This window comes from Eptatretus burgeri, chromosome 14 (genome assembly GCF_056783735.1).
Source record: "Eptatretus burgeri isolate ZD-2024b chromosome 14, Ebu_testis_v1, whole genome shotgun sequence".
Lineage (NCBI taxonomy): Eukaryota > Metazoa > Chordata > Myxini > Myxiniformes > Myxinidae > Eptatretus > Eptatretus burgeri.
The window spans coordinates 68,713,599-68,733,942 of NC_140974.1; the positions used below are offsets into that span (position 1 = coordinate 68,713,599).

The 20,344-nt window shown below is 48.4% G+C and overlaps 1 protein-coding gene across 1 annotated transcript in view; it reads right to left on the bottom strand.

Moving 5' to 3' along the window:
- Positions 1–20,344, bottom strand: part of LOC147013531 (E3 ubiquitin-protein ligase TRIM33-like) — a gene marked incomplete at its 3' end in the record, with an annotated part of 165,423 nt that overhangs the window by 96,620 nt on the left and 48,459 nt on the right. Inside the window, exon 3 of the mRNA XM_085853486.1 lies at positions 15,873–16,020. Coding sequence (XP_085709612.1) covers positions 15,873–16,020 — 148 coding nt within the window. The remainder of the gene's footprint in view (positions 1–15,872; positions 16,021–20,344) is intronic.

Sequence of the window (20,344 nt, forward strand, 5' to 3'; positions counted from 1 at the left end):
CCGAACATATGGCGATCAAAAATAAGTGGCAATTGTAAAAAAAAAAAACAAACAAAAAAAAAAAACATCGAGCAGTGCAGTTCCGATCATTTGGGAAGAAGAATTACCAGTTTGTAGACACCAAAATATACTATTGCCAGAAAAGTGATGAGAAAAAAATTCAACACATACAAGCACACATTGAAGTTGTGCGAGTGTGCGTAAAACTCTCCAAGTTAAAACTTGGAAAAAAAAAATGAAAACCTGGACTATGCATCACTTGTAGTGATGGTTAAGATTTCATGAGTGGGCAATGGGCATCAATGATGAGCAGCTTCTTATTACAACTCAGAACATGCATATGGTGATGGCCTAATGATTGATTAGCCCAGTCAACTGACATCCCAGAAGCATTGGGATCAAATTATTTTGTCAAAGGTTTTGGCATGAAAGGATTTGGATTGTGTTTCTGGAAACCAAGATAATCTTGGAAGAATTTTTTTTTTTTTGTATACCTTGTCGAGGCTCGTATGAGAGCTAACACACATCGCACAGCAAGAGGGCATGAGACAAGAGGGGCGGGAGTGGGAGGGACAAAACAGTGGGGAACAGACACATTTGGAGATCTGTGGAAGGGAGAGGGATGGGATGGGGAACATGGGGAAGAGAAGATGGACATTACAGGGACTTTCAGGCAGGAAAGGAGGGGAATTGAAGGAAGTGGGCTTGGGTGGATTATCAGGGGTAGAAAAGATCGAGGATTTGGATGGGGGATGATAAGAGGTGGTGGTGAACAGCTGTTTTGAAAGCCTGGAGGGAAGAATGGGAAAGAATAGAGTGAAGGAGTTTATTCCAAAGGCCGGAAAAAAGAGGAATGAAAGAGTGAAGGTGAGCAGTGATTCGTGATTTTGGTAGTTTTACCAGAAGGGGGTTGTTGGCGACCTTGAGCGCCCTGTGGAAATGTGATGGGGACAAATCGCAGAGAGAGCAGGGGGGGCAAGGCTGGAGAGGAGACGGTAGAAGAGAGAAAGACCAGTGACCAACCTGCGGTGATTGAGTGAGAGGCCCAAAGACTCAGCTTCATTGCGTGAGATGCCGATGATCTTAAATGCCCTGGTTTCGACAGCGTGAAGCCGAGAAAGGTGGGAGGCAGGAGCACCAGCCCAGAGGGGAGAGCAGTACTCCATCAGGCTACAGACAAAAGCTTTGAAAGTGGTCAGTAACTCAAGATGGCCGAGGAAGGACTTTGCACGACAGAGGATTCCCAGTCGGTGACTGGCTTTGGAGGCGAGGTTGGAAATGTGACTTTCCCAGGAAAGGTCATGGCAGATAGTGAGACCCAGAAGCTTGAAAGAAAAAGACTTCTTCCAGAGGATTGTTGAGAAAGTGGATGGGGGGGGGGGTTCTAAACGGTCCTTTCGAAGAGACATAGTGAGTGTGAGATTTGTCTGCATTGAACGACATGTTCCACGTGTTGGACCAGTTTGTGATTTTATCCAGATCTGCAGTGAGCGAAGAAGCTGCTGCTTGCCGGTCTGAGGGATGACAGATGGTACGGCAGTGGGTGGAGTCATCAGCAAAGAGAAACAGAGGATTTTCCAGAGAGTCGGAGAGATTCCCCCCGATGTCCTCATGTCCTCAACCTCATCCTCTCTGTTCCCATCATAAGCAGTCACACCTAACTGATCCTGGACTCTGTGTCTTTCTCACCTGAAAGATTGGAGAAGTTTCTGGCAACCCTAGACTCAGATTTTATAACTAGCCAAAATGGCATCAGCACAAGTGTCATTAAAAACTTGCTCTGCTGCTCTTACACATCCAAAAACCTGACCGTATCATTTTCCCAAGGTCACCTTCAATCTTCTTGGACGTCAGCAAACATCACTGCATTACATAAGAATGATGCAAAAGCAGATCCTTTCAACTACAGACCTATTAGCTTACTTACAACCAGCAAGTTCATGGAATCCATCATCGCAATCAAAATCAAATCCTTCCATTTCTCCAATGGTCTGATCTCAGACTGTCAGTTTGGATTCAGACCCAGCTATTCCACCCTGGACATGCTGCTTTTCCTGTTCCAATAATTGATGGAGGCTTTCAATCTCAGAAATGAGATCAGGGACGTGTCTGGACATATCTCAAGCATTCAATACAGTTTGGCATCCCTCCTTGCTCTCCAAACTTTCTGCAAATGGTATCCAAGGCCAACTCCACACATGGCTTACTGCCTTCCTCGCCTATCACAGCCAAAGTGTGGCACGCAACGGAATCCATTCATAATCTCTCCCTGTCAAGGCTGGAGTGCCCCCAAGAGAGTGTTCTGGGCACAGTCTTATTCCTAATCTTCATCAATGATCATTCTGACTCTAGAAAATCCTCTTGATCTCTTTGCTGATAACTCCACAGTCTGACAGAATCCCTGGTCCTTCAGAAAGGCAGACAGTAGCCTCTTCCCTCTCTGCATACATGGAAAGAATCATGAGCTTGTACAACACTTGTAAAATGTATTTCAATCCAGATAAATCTCACTACACTCATTCTTTCTCCTGAAAAAACAGTCTGGTGAACCCTCCAATATACTTCCTTAACAATTTTCCTGAAGAAGTTCAGTCAATAAAATATTGTGGCCTCACCATCAGCCATTATCTTTCTTATTTGGCTACCAAAGCCATCCACCAACTGGGTATCCTCAGTCATACAAAATCTTTCCTTGGCATATCGACACTTTTATTGACTCACAAAGCCTTAATACTCATCTTGATGAGTACTGCTCTCTCTTTTGGGCTGCCATCTTTGTCTCACACCTGGCTCAGTCTGACATCATGGAAACCAAGGCCAACAAAATCATGGATATCTCCCACCTGCAATAAAGCCAATTTTCTGGGTCCATTACTTTCACATCACAGACAGGTCGGTGGTGTCTTCTGTTGATTCCGTGGTGACAGGTTGAGTCTTCTGCCACCTCCTTTCTGATGTTGCACCCTCTGCTCTGTGAACCCCCCCTCACAGATCCCAGGTTTCTGCAGGATGCTTGTGGTCTTCCAGTAAACCCCTCCTGGTGACTCTCAAAATCCAGAATCACTGCTTACCTCCACTCATTCGCTCCTCTTTTTCTTTTTCCTGTGGAACCCAACTTCCTCAGTCTGTTCAATCACATTCTTCCCTCCAGTGCTTCAAGACAGCTGTTCACCATCTCAGGTCATCTCCCATCCACAGCCATAAGATTTTTTCTACTCTCAGTAGCCTCCCCCCGAGCCAACTTCTTCCTGGATTTCCAGGTGACGAATTTTTTTTCCATCAACTCCCATACGTACACTGTCGACATATTGTTACGGCTGTGGAAATTTGCAATACACCAGAAAAGTCCTCAGGTTAGATATATCGATAAGTTCATGTGTAGTTAGTCCACACCCGTTTTGAGGGAATATGTGTGATTCATCTGGGTTACGACGCTTTGAGTTAGCTATTTTTCTTTCTCTATCGTTATTTTAGACCAATAAGCCCGCCAGCAACTCAAACACCACCAATTTCGCCTCTTTACCTCCACAACTCCATCCTGCAAACATCGCTTCACCGCCATTCCCAAACGACGCCCACCAACAACCAAACCACCACAGCAAACCCCCCCACCACCTTCGCCTTTCTCCTTCCACAACCATCAACCACACCACCAGTCAATACCGAACGTCGTGCTGTCTCGGGCCCGTTCAGTGATTCTTGCCGAACGCGTCGAGCCGCGGGTACAAATGGATGCCTTTGCAAGAGGGAAAACGGATCAGGAGAGGCTCACGCCCCTTTTTGCCCGACCAATGGCTAAACGTCGGGTGGTGTGGCCCCGCCCCCAAGCGCGATACATGTGGACTCCTAAGAGGAAATTCGGATCAGGAGAGGCTCACGCCCCTTTTTGCCTGACCAATGGCTGAACGTCGGATGGCGTGACCCCGCCTCCAAGCGCGTTTTGATCCGCGAATTAGCATACACGCTCCTCCTCCGGTCTATAAAGACGTGAGCACAAGGCGACTCGCGTGTGGAGTTGGGCGTCGTGTCGAGTTGGGGCGTGTGTTGGGTTGTGCTGAGCTGTGCTGGCTGGGCTGGTCGAGTCAAGACGAAGGTCATCGTTGAGGTTGTCGTTGCGGGGATCAGACGGTGAAGGGGACGGAGCTCGGAGTTGAGGTCGAGGGACGAGTCGCGGCGTGAAGCAGGGACGCGGAAGAGGGCTCAAGGGCGAGAGTTCGCCGGAGTCGGTGCGGTCCCAAGGCCCCGCTAGCGGGACGGAGCGTCCGCCATTCCCCTCTTTCCACCCCGAGCATCAACAATTTCCCCCATCCATGCTGAGATGGCGCCGGTAACCCCGTCCGCTCCCCGCCCCAACCGTGGTGTTGACCGACCAACACGTGCCTGCGCAACGCACGCCTGGAGGAGCTCACCGACCATACCGGGGGCACGGAGTCAGGCGTGTTATGCGGACATTGCGGCTAGCCGCCATCGCGCCACGAGGGCGCGGGTAAGACCCCTTCGGTCTCGTGGACCTGGCCGATCACCAAGGTCCCACGTTCATTTGGTCCACGGACCTGTCTACCTCCTTGCCTGTGGGGGTGGCTTGTATTTTCTTTGCTTTTGGTGTACATGTGTGTGTGTGGCGCCAGTCTATTAAGTAAACCCGTATAAGTGCTTGTACATTGCTTTATTCGGTTTTAACTCTGCGTTGTGTTCTTGCTATAACTGTAAATAAGTGTTTGTCTGAGTGTGAATTAAAAGTGCTTGTCAAACTGTTTCCCGTTTCGTTGCGTCCTTTCCTCTGGTTGACATTTCCATCTTGCATCACGTAAGGGATTGGTAGTGGGTTGAAACACCGGATAAGTAAAACTGAACCGTCGAGGTCGGCGATAACTCCGCTCTGTTATCCCTTTAGCACGGAACGAACCGCTTAAGCGGTTCGTGTCCTCGGCCGACCTGCGGAGAGATACGATCGCCCGGTCGACCACTCACGCAGGTACTTAGGTAGGTCGAATTCGGCGAGCAACCCTATCCTGCGTGGGTGGGCAATTGGCACGATCGTGGTGAGGTTAAACCCCCACCATTGGCTAGCTCCTTGGCGGTAGTTCCAGGAGGGTCACGACTGAATTGTCCGTTCCGGTGGGCGACGTGTCGCGATTCGAGTTACGTGGCCGATCGCACGCCGGGTGGGCGAAATTCGTAACAATATATATTATACATGAAAAACGAAGACCCACCCACATCTCTTCATTTTACATGAATATGTTGACTGCGTTTTTGACATTTACATGTGGTGCATGCTTGGAAGCCTCGTTGGTATACATTTCTGTCTGTGTTGTCGTTGATAATTCGCGAACAAGCGATGAAACCGGTCTGCCAGCTGAGGGGGTGTGCAGCATTGTGATTCTCATGTATGTACTATTTGTAAATGTCTTTACAGCTGTGGAGGAACTCTGTGAAGGGTTTGTAATGGCAAAGTGCTTACCTTGGGTAACCTTTCATGGCTGCTTTATGCAGCTTCTTCAGCAAGAAGATCATGGGAGGAGTCGATATTACATACATATATATATATATATATATATATATATATATATATATATATATATATATATATATATATATATATATATATATATATATATATATATACATATACAGTCATGCGCCGCTTAACGACGTTCCGGGCAACGACGGATCGCATATACGACGGATCTGCCAGCTCTGAAAAAAAAAAAAATGTAACTAAAAAATTCCTATCGCAAAGTGATGTAGCCTCGTATAAAAATAGCACATACAATTATGTACACTGTACAGTACATAATACCTCATAATGATAAATGACAGTGTGGACCTGTTATAATGCGATCGTTGAGGTCCATAAAACGTCATCGCGAAAAAAACAGGATCGTGCGAAATCGGGATTCAAGGAAATCGGCTTTCAAACTGAACCAATGTTTGCACGTTTACCTTCTCGCAAGTAAATTACCTTTGAATTGAAGAATTCCGCGAATAAATCGTTGTTCTTCGTCGACATTAAAAAACAAATTTATTTTAAGTGAAGCTTTTTATGTTGTTAAAACAATTGCAATTTGCACTGTTCCGAAAATATATATCACAATTGCACTGTTCCGAAAATATATATCACAATTGACAGGCGCTCGTTTCTTCATTTGTAAATTATACCATTGATGCAATGATAAAGTATTTATAAAATCCAAACGCTAATTATTCACCTTTCTATAATCGATGCAAGACGAGATTGTAAGCTGCTGCTAACAACACCGATGGCCGTCATGAACAGGACAAAGGTAAATCAAATGCGTCTTCCGTCTGTCTTGGATGTGTTACAATTGCCGACAATATTCAGAACAGTAACATGCTGTACAGGTTTGTATCCGAGGAGCAATAGGCTACACCATCTAGCCTAGGTGTGCAGGTTTGTGTCAGTACGATGTTCGAAAACCAAAAAAAAAAAAAAAAATGATGTTCGCACAACAACGACGTCGCTTAACGACGCGTTTTTCAGAACGTAACCCCATCGTTAAGTGGCGCATGACTGTATGTATGTATGTATGTATGTATGTATGTATGTATGTATGTATGTATGTATGTGTATATATATATATATATATATATATATATATATATATATATATATATATATATATATATATATATATATATATATATATATATATATATATATATATATATATTGTTGCGGTCTTCGCGCCCGCCGGCGTGCGACGGCCACGTAACTCGAATCGCGGCACGTCGCCCACCGGACGGACAATCCAGTCGTGACCCTCTCGGACTAACGCCGGGAACCAGTCACGGGTGGACCTTTCGGTCTCACCGCGATCGAGCCAATCAGCCCCCACGTGGGATAGGGTTGCTCGCCAAATTCGAACTACCTAAGTACCCACGCGGAGGGTAGACCGGGCGATCGCACCTCGCCGCAGGTCGACTTTGGACACGGGCCACTTAAGCGACCCGTTCCGTACTATCAGAATAACCGAGCGGTGTTATCGTCGACCTCGACGGTTCGATTAATTATCGGGCGTATTCAGCCCACTACCAACCCTTTACGTGAAGCAAGATGGGGATTCAATGGAGGAAAAAGACGAAGCGAAGCGGGAAACAGTTCAACAATAAAGCACATTTATTCGCGGCACACGGGAAGCACACAAATACAATTCCACCAAATGCACACAAAAAAAGAAAACACAATTCCATTTACACAAAAAGCAAACATAAAAGTGAAAACACAGTGCAGAGCTAATACCGACTACCGAGCACACGGCAACACTTATACAATTCTACTTCACAGACGGCGCCGACAACACATACCCAAAACCAAGGAAAATAAATACCCTCAAGAATGAGGTAGGCCTGAGGCCGAGACCGGGTCGGGCCTACCCGTCTGGTGATGAGACGCGGAGCGGCGATGGCCCCGCAACCCGCGGGCCTCGTGGACAGTGCCTGGCTGGGGGTGGGAACGGGGCCCCCTTGGTCGCACTATCTCAGCGCGGGGGGAAACAGGAGGGGTTGCTGATGCTCGGGGTATAGAGGATCTTTATTATATGCGACGAGCGTCTCCACCTCGGCCAGGTCGCGCTGTCGGCCTCCCTCGGGTGCAGCTTCCTGCACGACGCGAGCACCCCCTCGTCTGGTGTCGCCGCCTTTCCACAGCTCCGTCCCCTCCGTTCCGACTCCAACGCACACGACGAGCAGCTCCACCGCCCGCGAAGTCTTGACCCTCTGCTTCCGACTCTCCTCTTCTTGACTCTCCGACCCGTTCTTGTTTGCGACTCTCCCTCCGTCCTCGTTCCCGACTCCTCGTTCTCGTTCTGCTGACTCTCTCGTTCCGACTCCTCGTTCTCGTTCTGCTGACTCTCTCGTTCCGACTCTCCTCTTCTTGACTCTCCGACCTCGTTCTGCTGACTCTCTGACCGACTCTGACTGACGAACACGGTCCTTTTATCCCCCCGTAACTTCGCCTTTGACCCCCTCCCTTTGACCTTTCACCTCGCTCCCCATTGGCCCGAGAAAAAGTGGGCGTGAAGGCTTTTTGATCCACAAATTTGCATATATCGATCGTTCTGGAGGCGAGGCCAAATCGCCCCTCGCTCACCGATTGGACGGCAAAAAAGTGGGCGTGTGTCGTTTTTGATCCGTTTTTGAAGCAGAAAATCCGTGATTTTGTACACGCTGTTCGACGCGCGTTCTACACGAGTCCAGAATCGGTGCCCATGAGTGGCGCGAGATGACGGTGATGCGATGGTGGCGAGTTGTGACGGTAAAGGTCGTGGCGGTTGTGGTGAAGCGGCGTTGTGGTTGGTGGTCGTTGTTGTGGTTGTGATCATGGCGGTTGGTCCAAAATAAAGATAGTAAAAGAAAAACGGCTATCCTGAAGAGTCGCAGCACGTATAAATGACATGTATTCCCACTAGACAACGGGTTTGGGCCTAACTACACATGCACTTACCGAGATACCTCACCTAAGGGACCTGAATGGTGGTTTGCGAATCTGGTAACCACAACACTACCCCCTTCCCTTTTTACAGACTCGTCCCGAGTCGTCAAATTTTCGTGTGCCATCATGTGTAGTTTTCCCCTAGTACATTTTACCTACGGATCCCTGAGTGCGACATTCATGGTATTCGTGTCCCCAAAATAAATAACCTGAGGGCTGCGTAACTATCTAAACAAACTCACTCACACGGACGACTTAAATAAAATTGCCGGCGCTAAGACATACATGCCGGGGGCGCACTCATATGTACAGTACATCTTAACCTTAACTTACAAATTTTACACTAAACCATGGCCCAGGATCACTGAACTCTGCAAAAGAAAAGCAGTTAGCAGGGAGCCAGGCTGCCCACATGCAGTCTCTGGCTCAAAACAATGCAGGTGACAGGGAACGTGGTTGGCTGCTCACACGCAGTCCAAGGCCTTCCCTTTTGAACTGAACTCAGTGAACCACAACGGTGCTTGGGCTGCACAACGCAGTCTCCGTGCCAGCTCAAGTGGCACACGCAATGAACACAACGAATGGATGCATGAACGGTTTGAACTGAATGCAGTGAACCACAACGGTGCATGGGCTGCACAACGCAGTCTCCGTGCCAGCTCAAGTGGCACACACAATGAGCACAACGAATGAATGGATGAATGGATGGACGCAAAACACGGTGCACGGGCTGCCACTGCAGGCCCGTGTTGTAGCTGCCAACAGGGCAGTTCTTGCAGCTTGCAAACTGTTGCCTTGATCCTGGCGCACATGGAAATGAACAGGGGGGGGGGGCAAAGCAAAAATTGAACGGGGCTGGTGAACGTGGGCAGTGGGCATGGCATGGCAAAGGTGCAGGCAAACACAGCCCGCAGATGAACTGGCCGGCACAGGCCTTGAAGTACCACAGCTGCAGACGAAGTGGCCGGCACAGGCCTTGCAGCAACACAACAGCTGCCGATCAAGTGGGCCGGCACAGGCCTTGAAGAAAAACAGCCAGCCGATGAAGCTGGCCAGCCTTTGCCGTTCAGTGGAGGTTGGTGGAGGGAGTGCGGTGGTGCTGGCCACTTGGAAGGCGGGCTCGGACCTACCTACCTGTCTCCCTCCCAACCTATCGCCTTTGCCTGTCACTGTACATACCCACTCCCTTAATTTGTCAAACCCCAATTTAGCCCCAACTTATTTTTTTATTGTTTTTATTTTTACTTCCCCACTATAAATCGTCCCCTAACCCCCTTTATCGTCCTTGTTCGGCTGACCTATTCTGTCACCTAGCCTACTCCCAACCCCTACGTTCCCTTCCCAGAGGGGAACAAGGGAGAGCTAGCGTCCTGTGTCGAGGCCCAACGAAGCCTCAGAATGGCCTCCCCAGAGTTCGGCGATCTAACCCAAAGTGGGTCCAGCGGCCCACAACGAGAGCGAGGGGATGGATGGTGCGGAGGGGTACATCTCCTAATCTACCCTAACCATTTAACTGTTAAACTACCCCGGGGCTTCCAACAAGCGCCTCTCGCTTAAACTATTGGTTCTATAAACCCAGATTCCCGTCGCCTGTGTTGGTGTCCTTACAATTTCGGGCCTCGCCCCCCAATTTTCTCTCCGTGCCCTCACACGGTCTCCTGGCTGGGACACGTGGCTCCCTTTGGCAGGCACGACCCTCTGCCGAATCTCCCGCTATGGCACCCCCGGGCACTACACTGCCTCCGAGCCTACCAGCTCCCTAACACCGGGGAGTGCCCCCCATGGCACCTCCCCTGAAACGCACACGTGGCAGGCCGGCCTCCCGGGCCCCTTTCCGAGGGTCACCCGTGCCCACAACACTGCCCACGCGGCTAATGGCGCCCCGGGCCCCCGCACCAAGCAGGCGCACCCGTGCCCACTACTCTATCCCGGCCCCCCATGGGCCCTTGGCCTACCACGGCCGACTAGCCTGGTGCCCGAGGTACCCACTCAGCGATACCTTTCGCAGCCACGCTCCCAAGCCCGTCAACAGGGCTCCTGCACCCCTCCAAATGGGTCTCGAGCCTACTTTCCCACCAACAACAAAACGACCTCCATTTTTCAATTTGACTAACCCCCTAACTCACTTTATACTGACCCCGGGGTCCCTTGGGCGGGAGTCACTCCTCCCCCCAATCACTCATCGCACCATGCATTCCCCATTCACACAGACCCGCTGGCCTCACTCACTCACCAAGCACATGCCTCACAACTCACCAACTCTTCAACACACACACCACTGAACTCTGCCATCCTTCTAACTACCCCCCCCAACTAACTCGTGCTCCCACGTCGTCCCTTACACTATAGCACGTTCCTTTTAACACTACGTAGCTAAACTACGTCCCCTCTACACATTCACTGTCTGTCTCTGTCTCCAAATCATCCCATTAATCAATTCCCCAACCTAAATCTGGCTACAATCCCTCTAACTAATCCATTCCACGGACTCCATGAGGACTTACCCCTGCCCCATGAAGTCGGTCTAACTAAGCTAACCCTTCCCCCTAACTAGTTTCCATCCTGTGCCCAGGTAAGGGGGTCTTCCACCCCTTGCCCAGGAATCCTGTACACCCGAAAGTGAGGCTTGCTTTTTTTTTTTTTCCATGCGCATCACCTGCGCGGCAACTCAGAGCTCGCGCACTTTGCACCTGCCCGTGACGTCATGCAGCTGCACGTGTTCCTCGTCCCTCCTTGGACGGGACCATCCGGCAGAGATACCCCTCCTGCCGGATTCCAACCCCACGTGCAGCCATGACGTCACCGTGCGCATAAAAAAAAAACACAAGCCACACGTCTCGAGGGGTTCCCCACGCGAACACATGTGCTTTGCCCGTTGGAGCTTAACACAAACGATCGCGTGGAGAACCCGTCCGGTCCAAATCCATTTCCTGCCTAAACTTTGTCCGTCCGCGGGATCGGCAAATCCACCGCGTGCGTTTCCGGACCGGGACTTCACTCTCGCAAGCGAGCACGTGGTGGTCTCGTGCGTTGCACAGCACGAACCGCGTGCTCACTGCTGGGTGAACCCGGCACGGTCCGCGAAACAACTACAGCCGCTGCCCGGCTTTCTCTCCTCTGTCGCCGTCTCCGTCTCCATTCCACACACGCATACCTGCGTGTTACGACGCACACAGTCCACTCAATCACATTCACACCGGGAGACGCGGCTGCGTGCTCCCGCATGCCAACCGACATCTCCCTCACATACCGCTCTCTCACACACACGGTCTCCCTTGCATACGGCCGTTCACTCACGCGTGCCTCACTACTCACACAAACCATACTACTCACACGTGGTGCTCCATTCACTCGCGCGGGGGCACTCACCCGCGGTGCCTCACCCACACACGCGAGGGCACTCAACCGCTGTGCCTCATCCACACACCGTGCCTCATCCACACACGGCGTGCTGGGAAGCACGTACTCCGGCACCATCGCCACCACACCACTCACACGTGGTGCCTCACTCATACTGGCCGTTTCACTCACACACACGGCCTCACTCACACACGGTGCCTCACCCACACCCGGCGTGCTGGGAAGCACGCACTCTGGCACCATCGCCACCACACCACTCACACACGGGGTCGCTTCCACACACGGGGACGCACTCACACCTTGCACCACACACACAGGGACAACCACACTGGGGATTCGTGTCCCCACAAGGGTCTCCGGGGCCTCTACACCCCCCAAGCTCTCCGTGCACCCGTCCACAGCACTCGTCCCCTCAACCTCGCAAAGCACGACCGAACCCACCTGGTCGTGACTCGCCTCAAGGGGGCATACTCCCTCCCCTTGTTCCTGGAGGAGGTCATCCAGCTGCTCGCACCGGGTCCCCACACGCTCCGCGAGCTCACCCCCATTGTCCTCCACTACCTCCGTGTGTGTGTGCGCGTCACTCACCCCGTCTTCATCGTGTTTATTGGTCTCTGCTTCTTTCTGGCGTCTTTCCCTTATCTTTATGTAGGTCAACCTTGCTTTCTCTTTAAGTCGCTCCCGTCCTTCCCTGTTTTTCACTCCTTGCTCTTTCACGATCTCCGCGTACCTCATCCTTGCTTTCCGTATTAATTGTTCTTTTCTCTCCCTCCCAATTACTTTCACCTCGTCTCTTGTCTCCCGAATTACTTTTTCCTTACCCGCCTCCACCGCGGGCCTGTCAGCCGTTGCACCCCCTTCCAGCTCGTTTGTTCCGACACGTGGAGTCGCCATTTTAAGTTCCCTGCTCACGGCCTTCATGCCCGCCTGCAGGCATCGGCCCATGTTCTGCGTCTCACCCCGCAGCTTTTTCGTTTCTTCCCTCATTTGCTGTGTACTCGCATCAATCTTTTCGTTCATGCTTTTTATTTCTGCATTCATTTGTGCCAGCATGGTGAATAGCTGGGCCATGCCGGATGCACTCAGCTGAGCCGTTTCGGCAGGGGTTGGGGAAGGGTTTTGGTGGAGAGGGGGGGGGAGGTGTCATACACCGCGGCCGCTGCCGCACCCACCTCGGGCCCTGGGTTCAGTTGGGCGAGTCCGTGTTCCTGCACAATCAACATTTCCTGCTCGGGGATTCCATCCTGGACCATGGATTCTACATTACTACACATATACATTTCTAATACCCCCGGCTCCCGCTCGCCTTGAGACGCCATCTTGCTTCTCGTGAAGGGTTAATTTGCTCGCTCGTAATTTGGAGGGAATCGGGGGTCGCTTCTCTCACCCCTGGACCGATTCCCGTGAATTTCGCTGGAGACAGGAGAGCCTGTTGTCCCGCTCTCCAATACCAGTGCCGCGAGGAGGGCGATGAATTTATATCGCACGACCTGACACCAGTGTTGCGGTTTTCGCGCCCGCCGGCGTGCGACGGCCACGTAACTCGAATCGCGGCACGTCGCCCACCGGACGGACAATCCAGTCGTGACCCTCTCGGACTAACGCCGGGAACCAGTCACGGGTGGACCTTTCGGTCTCACCGCGATCGAGCCAATCAGCCCCCGCGTGGGATAGGGTTGCTCGCCAAATTCGAACCACCTAAGTACCCACACGGAGGGTAGACCGGGCGATCGCACCTCGCCGCAGGTCGACTTCGGACACGGGCCACTTAAGCGACCCGTTCCGTACTATCAGAATAACCGAGCGGTGTTATCGTCGACCTCGACGGTTCGATTAATTATCGGGCGTGTTCAGCCCACTACCAACCCTTTACGTGAAGCAAGATGGGGATTCAATGGGGGAAAAGACGAAGCGAAGCGGGAGAACAGTTCAACAATAAAGCACATTTATTCGCGGCACACGGGAAGCACACAAATACAATTCCACCAAATGCACACAAAAAAGAAAACACAATTCCATTTACACAAAAAGCAAACATAAAAGTGAAAACACAGTGCAGAGCTAATACCGACTACCGAGCACACGGCAACACTTATACAATTCTACTTCACAGACGGCGCCGACAACACATACCCAAAACCAAGGAAAAGAAATACCCTCAAGAATGAGGTAGGCCTGAGGCCGAGACCGGGTCGGGCCTACCCGTCTGGTGATGAGACGCGGAGCGGCGATGGCCCCGCAACCCGCGGGCCTCGTGGACAGTGCCTGGCTGGGGGTGGGAACGGGGCCCCCTTGGTCGCACTATCTCAGCGCGGGGGGAAACAGGAGGGGGTTGCTGATGCTCGGGGTATAGAGGATCTTTATTATATGCGACGAGCGTCTCCACCTCGGCCAGGTCGCGCTGTCGGCCTCCCTCGGGTGCAGCTTCCTGCACGACGCGAGCACCCCCTCGTCTGGTGTCGCCGCCTTTCCACAGCTCCGTCCCCTCCGTTCCGACTCCAACGCACACGACGAGCAGCTCCACCGCCCGCGAAGTCTTGACCCTCTGCTTCCGACTCTCCTCTTCTTGACTCTCCGACCCGTTCTTGTTTGCGACTCTCCCTCCGTCCTCGTTCCCGACTCCTCGTTCTCGTTCTGCTGACTCTCTCGTTCCGACTCCTCGTTCTCGTTCTGCTGACTCTCTCGTTCCGACTCTCCTCTTCTTGACTCTCCGACCTCGTTCTGCTGACTCTCTGACCGACTCTGACTGACGAACACGGTCCTTTTATCCCCCCGTAACTTCGCCTTTGACCCCCTCCCTTTGACCTTTCACCTCGCTCCCCATTGGCCCGAGAAAAAGTGGGCGTGAAGGCTTTTTGATCCACAAATTTGCATATATCGATCGTTCTGGAGGCGGGGCCAAATCGCCCCTCGCTCACCGATTGGACGGCAAAAAAGTGGGCGTGTGTCGTTTTTGATCCGTTTTTGAAGCAGAAAATCCGTGATTTTGTACACGCTGTTCGACGCGCGTTCTACACGAGTCCAGCATCGGTGCCCATGAGTGGCGCGAGATGACGGTGATGCGATGGTGGCGAGTTGTGACGGTAAAGGTCGTGGCGGTTGTGGTGAAGCGGCGTTGTGGTTGGTGGTCGTTGTTGTGGTTGTGATCATGGCGGTTGGTCCAAAATAAAGATAGTAAAAGAAAAACGGCTATCCTGAAGAGTCGCAGCACGTATAAATGACATGTATTCCCACTAGACAACGGGTTTGGGCCTAACTACACATGCACTTACCGAGATACCTCACCTAAGGGACCTGAATGGTGGTTTGCGAATCTGGTAACCACAACAATATATATATATATATATATATATATATATATATATATATATATATATATATATATATATATATATATATATATATATATAATATTGACGATGTATAAAAAATGGAAACACCTGGATAAATGAGGGAAACCAAGCAACTCCCACATAATTGTTTTTGCACTTTCACATTGTACTCTTCCCTCCCCCCCCCATACCTCACTGCCTCCCACCCCATTTTTTTCATTTGTGCTTCATTCACAGGTTTCCCTTCCACTTCTTTGATTGAGTGTATGTGGCTGTATTTACCGTTTACCACCCATGTCCTCCCTTTGCCTGTGTTGGTCCTAATGTCATTTATTCCACCAAGTCCCCCTCCATTTTGCTCCTCTACCCTGCTGTGAGTGCATCCCCCACTCCCTGCCTCACCACCTCACCCCCCCCCAAACCACCCATCCCATCCCACCCTCCCACTTTCCACCACATTTCTGTTATGTCCCACCCGTTCTGTGTTCTCGCTCTCCCAAGAGCAACAATTGCATATAAAAAAGAAGACGAAGAAGACCACTAAGTATCTGAAACAACAAGACCACCAGGTATCTGAAACAAGACCACCAGGTATCTGAAACAAGACCACCAGGTATCTGAGCCTGTCTTCTTGGACAAGATATTGTTCATGTTGGTGCCTTTGATTTTGTGCAAATAAAACAGATTGCATTGCAGAATGACAATCATAGCAAACACTTTCTTACCAGGAGATACTTCCTCTTTTTTCCGAATGGCATGATCTTTGGTAAACTTCACCCTCTGGTGAGCTCCCACGCATGTGTTACACAGCCACTCCACACATTGCACACAAAACTTCTCAGCATTGGCCCCATCCTCACAACTGGTACATACCTGCACACTCACACACATTACAAATTGAAGACTTTCCTCGATTATAAAGCCAAGTTGCATTGGACTAATGCACTAAAATTGTCATCTGATCACACAACCCTCTCATTCTTACTGAGTAGTGATTGTTCATGTTACTGTTATCGTGCCGACTGATCCAAAAAAATACTCTTGCATAATTACATACATGAGGTCCACTGTGGAAGAGGTTTTTAAAAAAAAAAAATTGGAAGGCTTTAATAACTTTCCATTCACTATAATTGCAATCAGCTCATTATTCTCCTGACAGGTCTGTCTTCCTATGAGGTATAAATGTGGCTTGAACAAGTTTATTGTGCACCGCTCCTTCCCAATGCCATATACAGGTGATGCATGACATCACCAGGCACCAAAAGAAGGGAGTACTCAGTTTTTACTCCGTTTGTTTGTTTTCTTGTTTGTTTGTTCGGGCAATATCTCAGCTATCCTTTGAGCTGGGAAGCTGAAATTTGGACACGACAGTGAACAAGCGATTGGCTGTGAAAGAAATTTTTTATTTGATTAATCACTTCATTAATTATTCACTTTTTATGCACAAAAGTGAAGATGTGCTTTGGCAAAAACTATTTTTTTATTTTTTGATTAATCAATTAATTGATTAATTACTTATTTAGTTTATTTCTCATCTGGGCAATATCTCAGGCACTTTTTGAGCAAGGAAGCTGATATTTGGACACGACAGTGAACAAGTGATTTGGCTGGAAAGGATATTTTAATTAATTTATTAATCACTTGTGTGCATGGCTCACAAAGTGGGTACACATACTGTTACACAAAGGGCAAAAAAAAATGTTTAGGGAAACATGAAATGCAACCCATTATGTTAATATGCATGTATTCAAATAGCTCAATCTAAATTGTTAGATCTGCAGCACGCACCAAAAAAATTCTAGCGTTGGTTAAAATGAGGAATTATCAGACAAATGAGAGTCACCTCGTTCGGCTCGGCATCCTCACGCTGGATTCGTACGTTACGGCTCTCGCAAAGACACGGACACGAAGACAAACGCTGCGCTCGACGGCGAATGGAGATGTGCTGACACGCTTGCAAGTGCCTATTATATCCATCAATCAGGGAAGTTTGCAAGACGGCAAGATTTTCTAATGCTAGCGTTATTTGCGTCCGACGAGAGATGATGATTCGAACATAACGGGACTGACACGAAAATCAAGACGGGATTACTTGCGGTCCAAATTTTATTTTTCTGATCACAATTTTGATCAATATTTTTTTGCCGTTGGACTGTCATATTTCCAAGAAATTATGGGAGATTTGGAATAAAAATCATAAGAAACATTATCAACACTGGACTCCTTATTTTTCTCGATGCAGTGGACACGAAGCGTTATGTACGAATCCATTATTTCATCAGATAGGGTAGATGCCAGAAAACCCGAATAGGGAAACAGAACATCATCAAAACATAAGAGACACCAAAGTTCACATTCTGAGTCACCACACTCAAAATAAGTCACATAATAAACGTACAGTAAAATTAATTTTTTACCAATCAAACTAACATTTCTAAGGTTACAATACCCATATTCTGCTGCTTTAATTCATCTTTAATAAAACAGGGAAATGGAGAGTATGATATTGCCGGTTTCTACAGGTTGCCCAAGATGTCCACTTTCATTTCTGACCATTGATGGTTTGTCTATGTACCTCATAATAGTTTTATGCAGCATTACCCACAAACATACCCCCAGCATAACCACTTTGTGAGCCATGCACATATTATTTTTTTATTATTATTCATTTTTGTTCAATTATTCATATTCAATTAATTATTCATTTTTTCATGAATTACTTCATTTTCAAAGATTTGGATGAAACAGTGGTTGTTTGGGTATGCTATTTGGCAATTGATTGAGAAATCAATTATTTTATGATTATTATTTATTTTAATTATGCAATTAATCAATCAATTATTGTGCACTGCTCCCCCTCCTAATTTCGTCTCCATGTGTTTCACGGCGGCATCATCAGGCGCCCTGGCAATGTCGTGCACTGGAGGATTTGTTGTTTATTTATTTTTTGTTTGTTTGTTTGTCTGTAATCACGTATAAAAAATTCTGCAGAGCACAGTTATCATTGGAAATTTTTGTAACTTCGCATATCAGAGGCCTATAGAGGTCCCTTTCTGTGCACAAAATTTTGAAGGTCAAGGTCAAAGGTCAAGGTCACTTTGTCGCAAATCAGGGGAGTCGACGAAACCCTTATTTTTTGAGTAATTTTGATCGGATCGTCTTCAAACTTCATGGGAATATAGTTCATGGTCTGGTGCTCAGCTGATTAATTTTTGGTGGCGATTGGCCTTGACCTTCATGGTTAGCGCCTAAGGTCAAACATATTTGATTTATTTATTTGCCATGAGGGCGGTGTACTTTGAATGTACCTCTACTTATTTTCTTGTTCTTTAGCTACCTATGTAGTTGGCAGGCAAATATAGAGGGATCTTGTCATACAACAAACATGGTGTGCATAGTTGAGGTTGCGGGAGTGAGGGGAGGACATCAACCATGTACACATTACACAATCTCCAAAACAAAGCCATATCCTCTTCTTCAAGCCATTTTTATGAGACAGCAATAAAACTACAAAAGACAAAGCCAAATGTCTCTATTCTGTTTCGACAACAAACGTTTGTGTTCCATTGCGACCAATCACAATAGTTTCACCTGCTACTTGTTTTCTCATCCAAGGAAATCCAAATACCTCTACAAGTCTACAGTGACAGGACCAGGACCAGAAACAACACATCAGATTGTCTCCACATATAATTTCCTATCCTCACTTCAATTTGATCATAATTACCTTCAATAATTCTAATTTCTTCCTTCCAAAAAACAAGGACAAATGTGTCCAAGAGGCGTGTCCTAAAGGTTTTGTCTTCACCAGAAGAAGAATATAAGTTGTCCGAAGGACTATTTTGAAGGATCTTGTTTTGGATGAAAGATTCATTACAGAAAGTCGAAACATCCGCATTTTTATCACAACAACAATAACAACAACAACTTCCGATATTTCATCACGTGCCTTGATGGAGCCAATAGCGAGACCTGTCATGGAGGCATGACGAGAAAATAGTGTATTTACGAAATTACAATACATTGAATGGAATAATCTTTAAATAGTAACGTGAACTTTTCGAAACTTTAAAGCAAATGTCCGAATATATTTAAAAGTTCATGTTAGATGCTCTCAAAAGGAACCCTCAATGCTAGGATGTGTACAGGTGTTTAGTATTTAAGGAGATCCGGATCCTGTATATAAAAGAGCCGCGTGCCGTGTCCTAAAGGTTTTGTCTTCACCAGAAGAAGAAGAACAACAACAACAAGAACAACGCGGAACTCTCTTAGAGCCAGCGTTCGCTACGCGATACGTGGCTAAAAAGTGCCCTGAACTTGTGTTTTGATGGTCCATACTGTTTCTTGTCGGCCATGTGTGAGACAGGCCAACTTACTCATTGACTCCTTGCTAAACTATCTTTTGTAAAACTCATCCCAACCTGACTCAAAACCTTTCCCTTGTTTCCTCCTCCTTTCTTATCAAAATGACCAAAATAATTTATAAAAGTCATTCATTATTATCACTCAGTAAGTGGTAATATATACCCTAATGCCATGAATTGACTTGAAGGAAGTGCCACTTCACAACACTGATTTAGTGTTGTACGTGGGTGGATCGTCATCGCGAACTCTGGATGGTTCACTATTGTCAGGATATGCAGTTGTACCGACATGGAAGTACTATTGTTGTGGAGCTGGGTATCGGCTGCGAGCACGACCGCGAGGTGGAGCAGTAGGGTCAACTCAACCGAACACCCAGAATCTAGATCGTACCTTTCGGAAAACTCCGAAAGGTACGGGTCCCTTACAGGACCGTGAATCGTCAATAAATCAACCACGTGGAACAGGGTTATTTGCCAAACTTCAAAATACCTCGAGGCCCACGTGGTGAGCTACCGAGGATTCACACCCTCGACGCCACTCGTACGGGACGAGCCGCATGCGTGCTCGGCCCATGCGCAACTTGAGCGGATGGTCACCGAGGTCCCGTCGGTCCGAATATACAATTTTCCGCTTCCCCAAACTTCCCAACATGCAGTGTGTTTCCCAACACCCAAGATTTCCCAGTGAAAAAGTGATGAATTATTAACATGCTAAGCCAATGAGAGAAACACAAAAACTAGCTGAAACATTTAACGGGGGGTTTATTTGTAATGGGGGCAGGGGGGAGGCATGCAAGGAGCAGAGTTATCCGATTATAAGAAATGAAATGCAA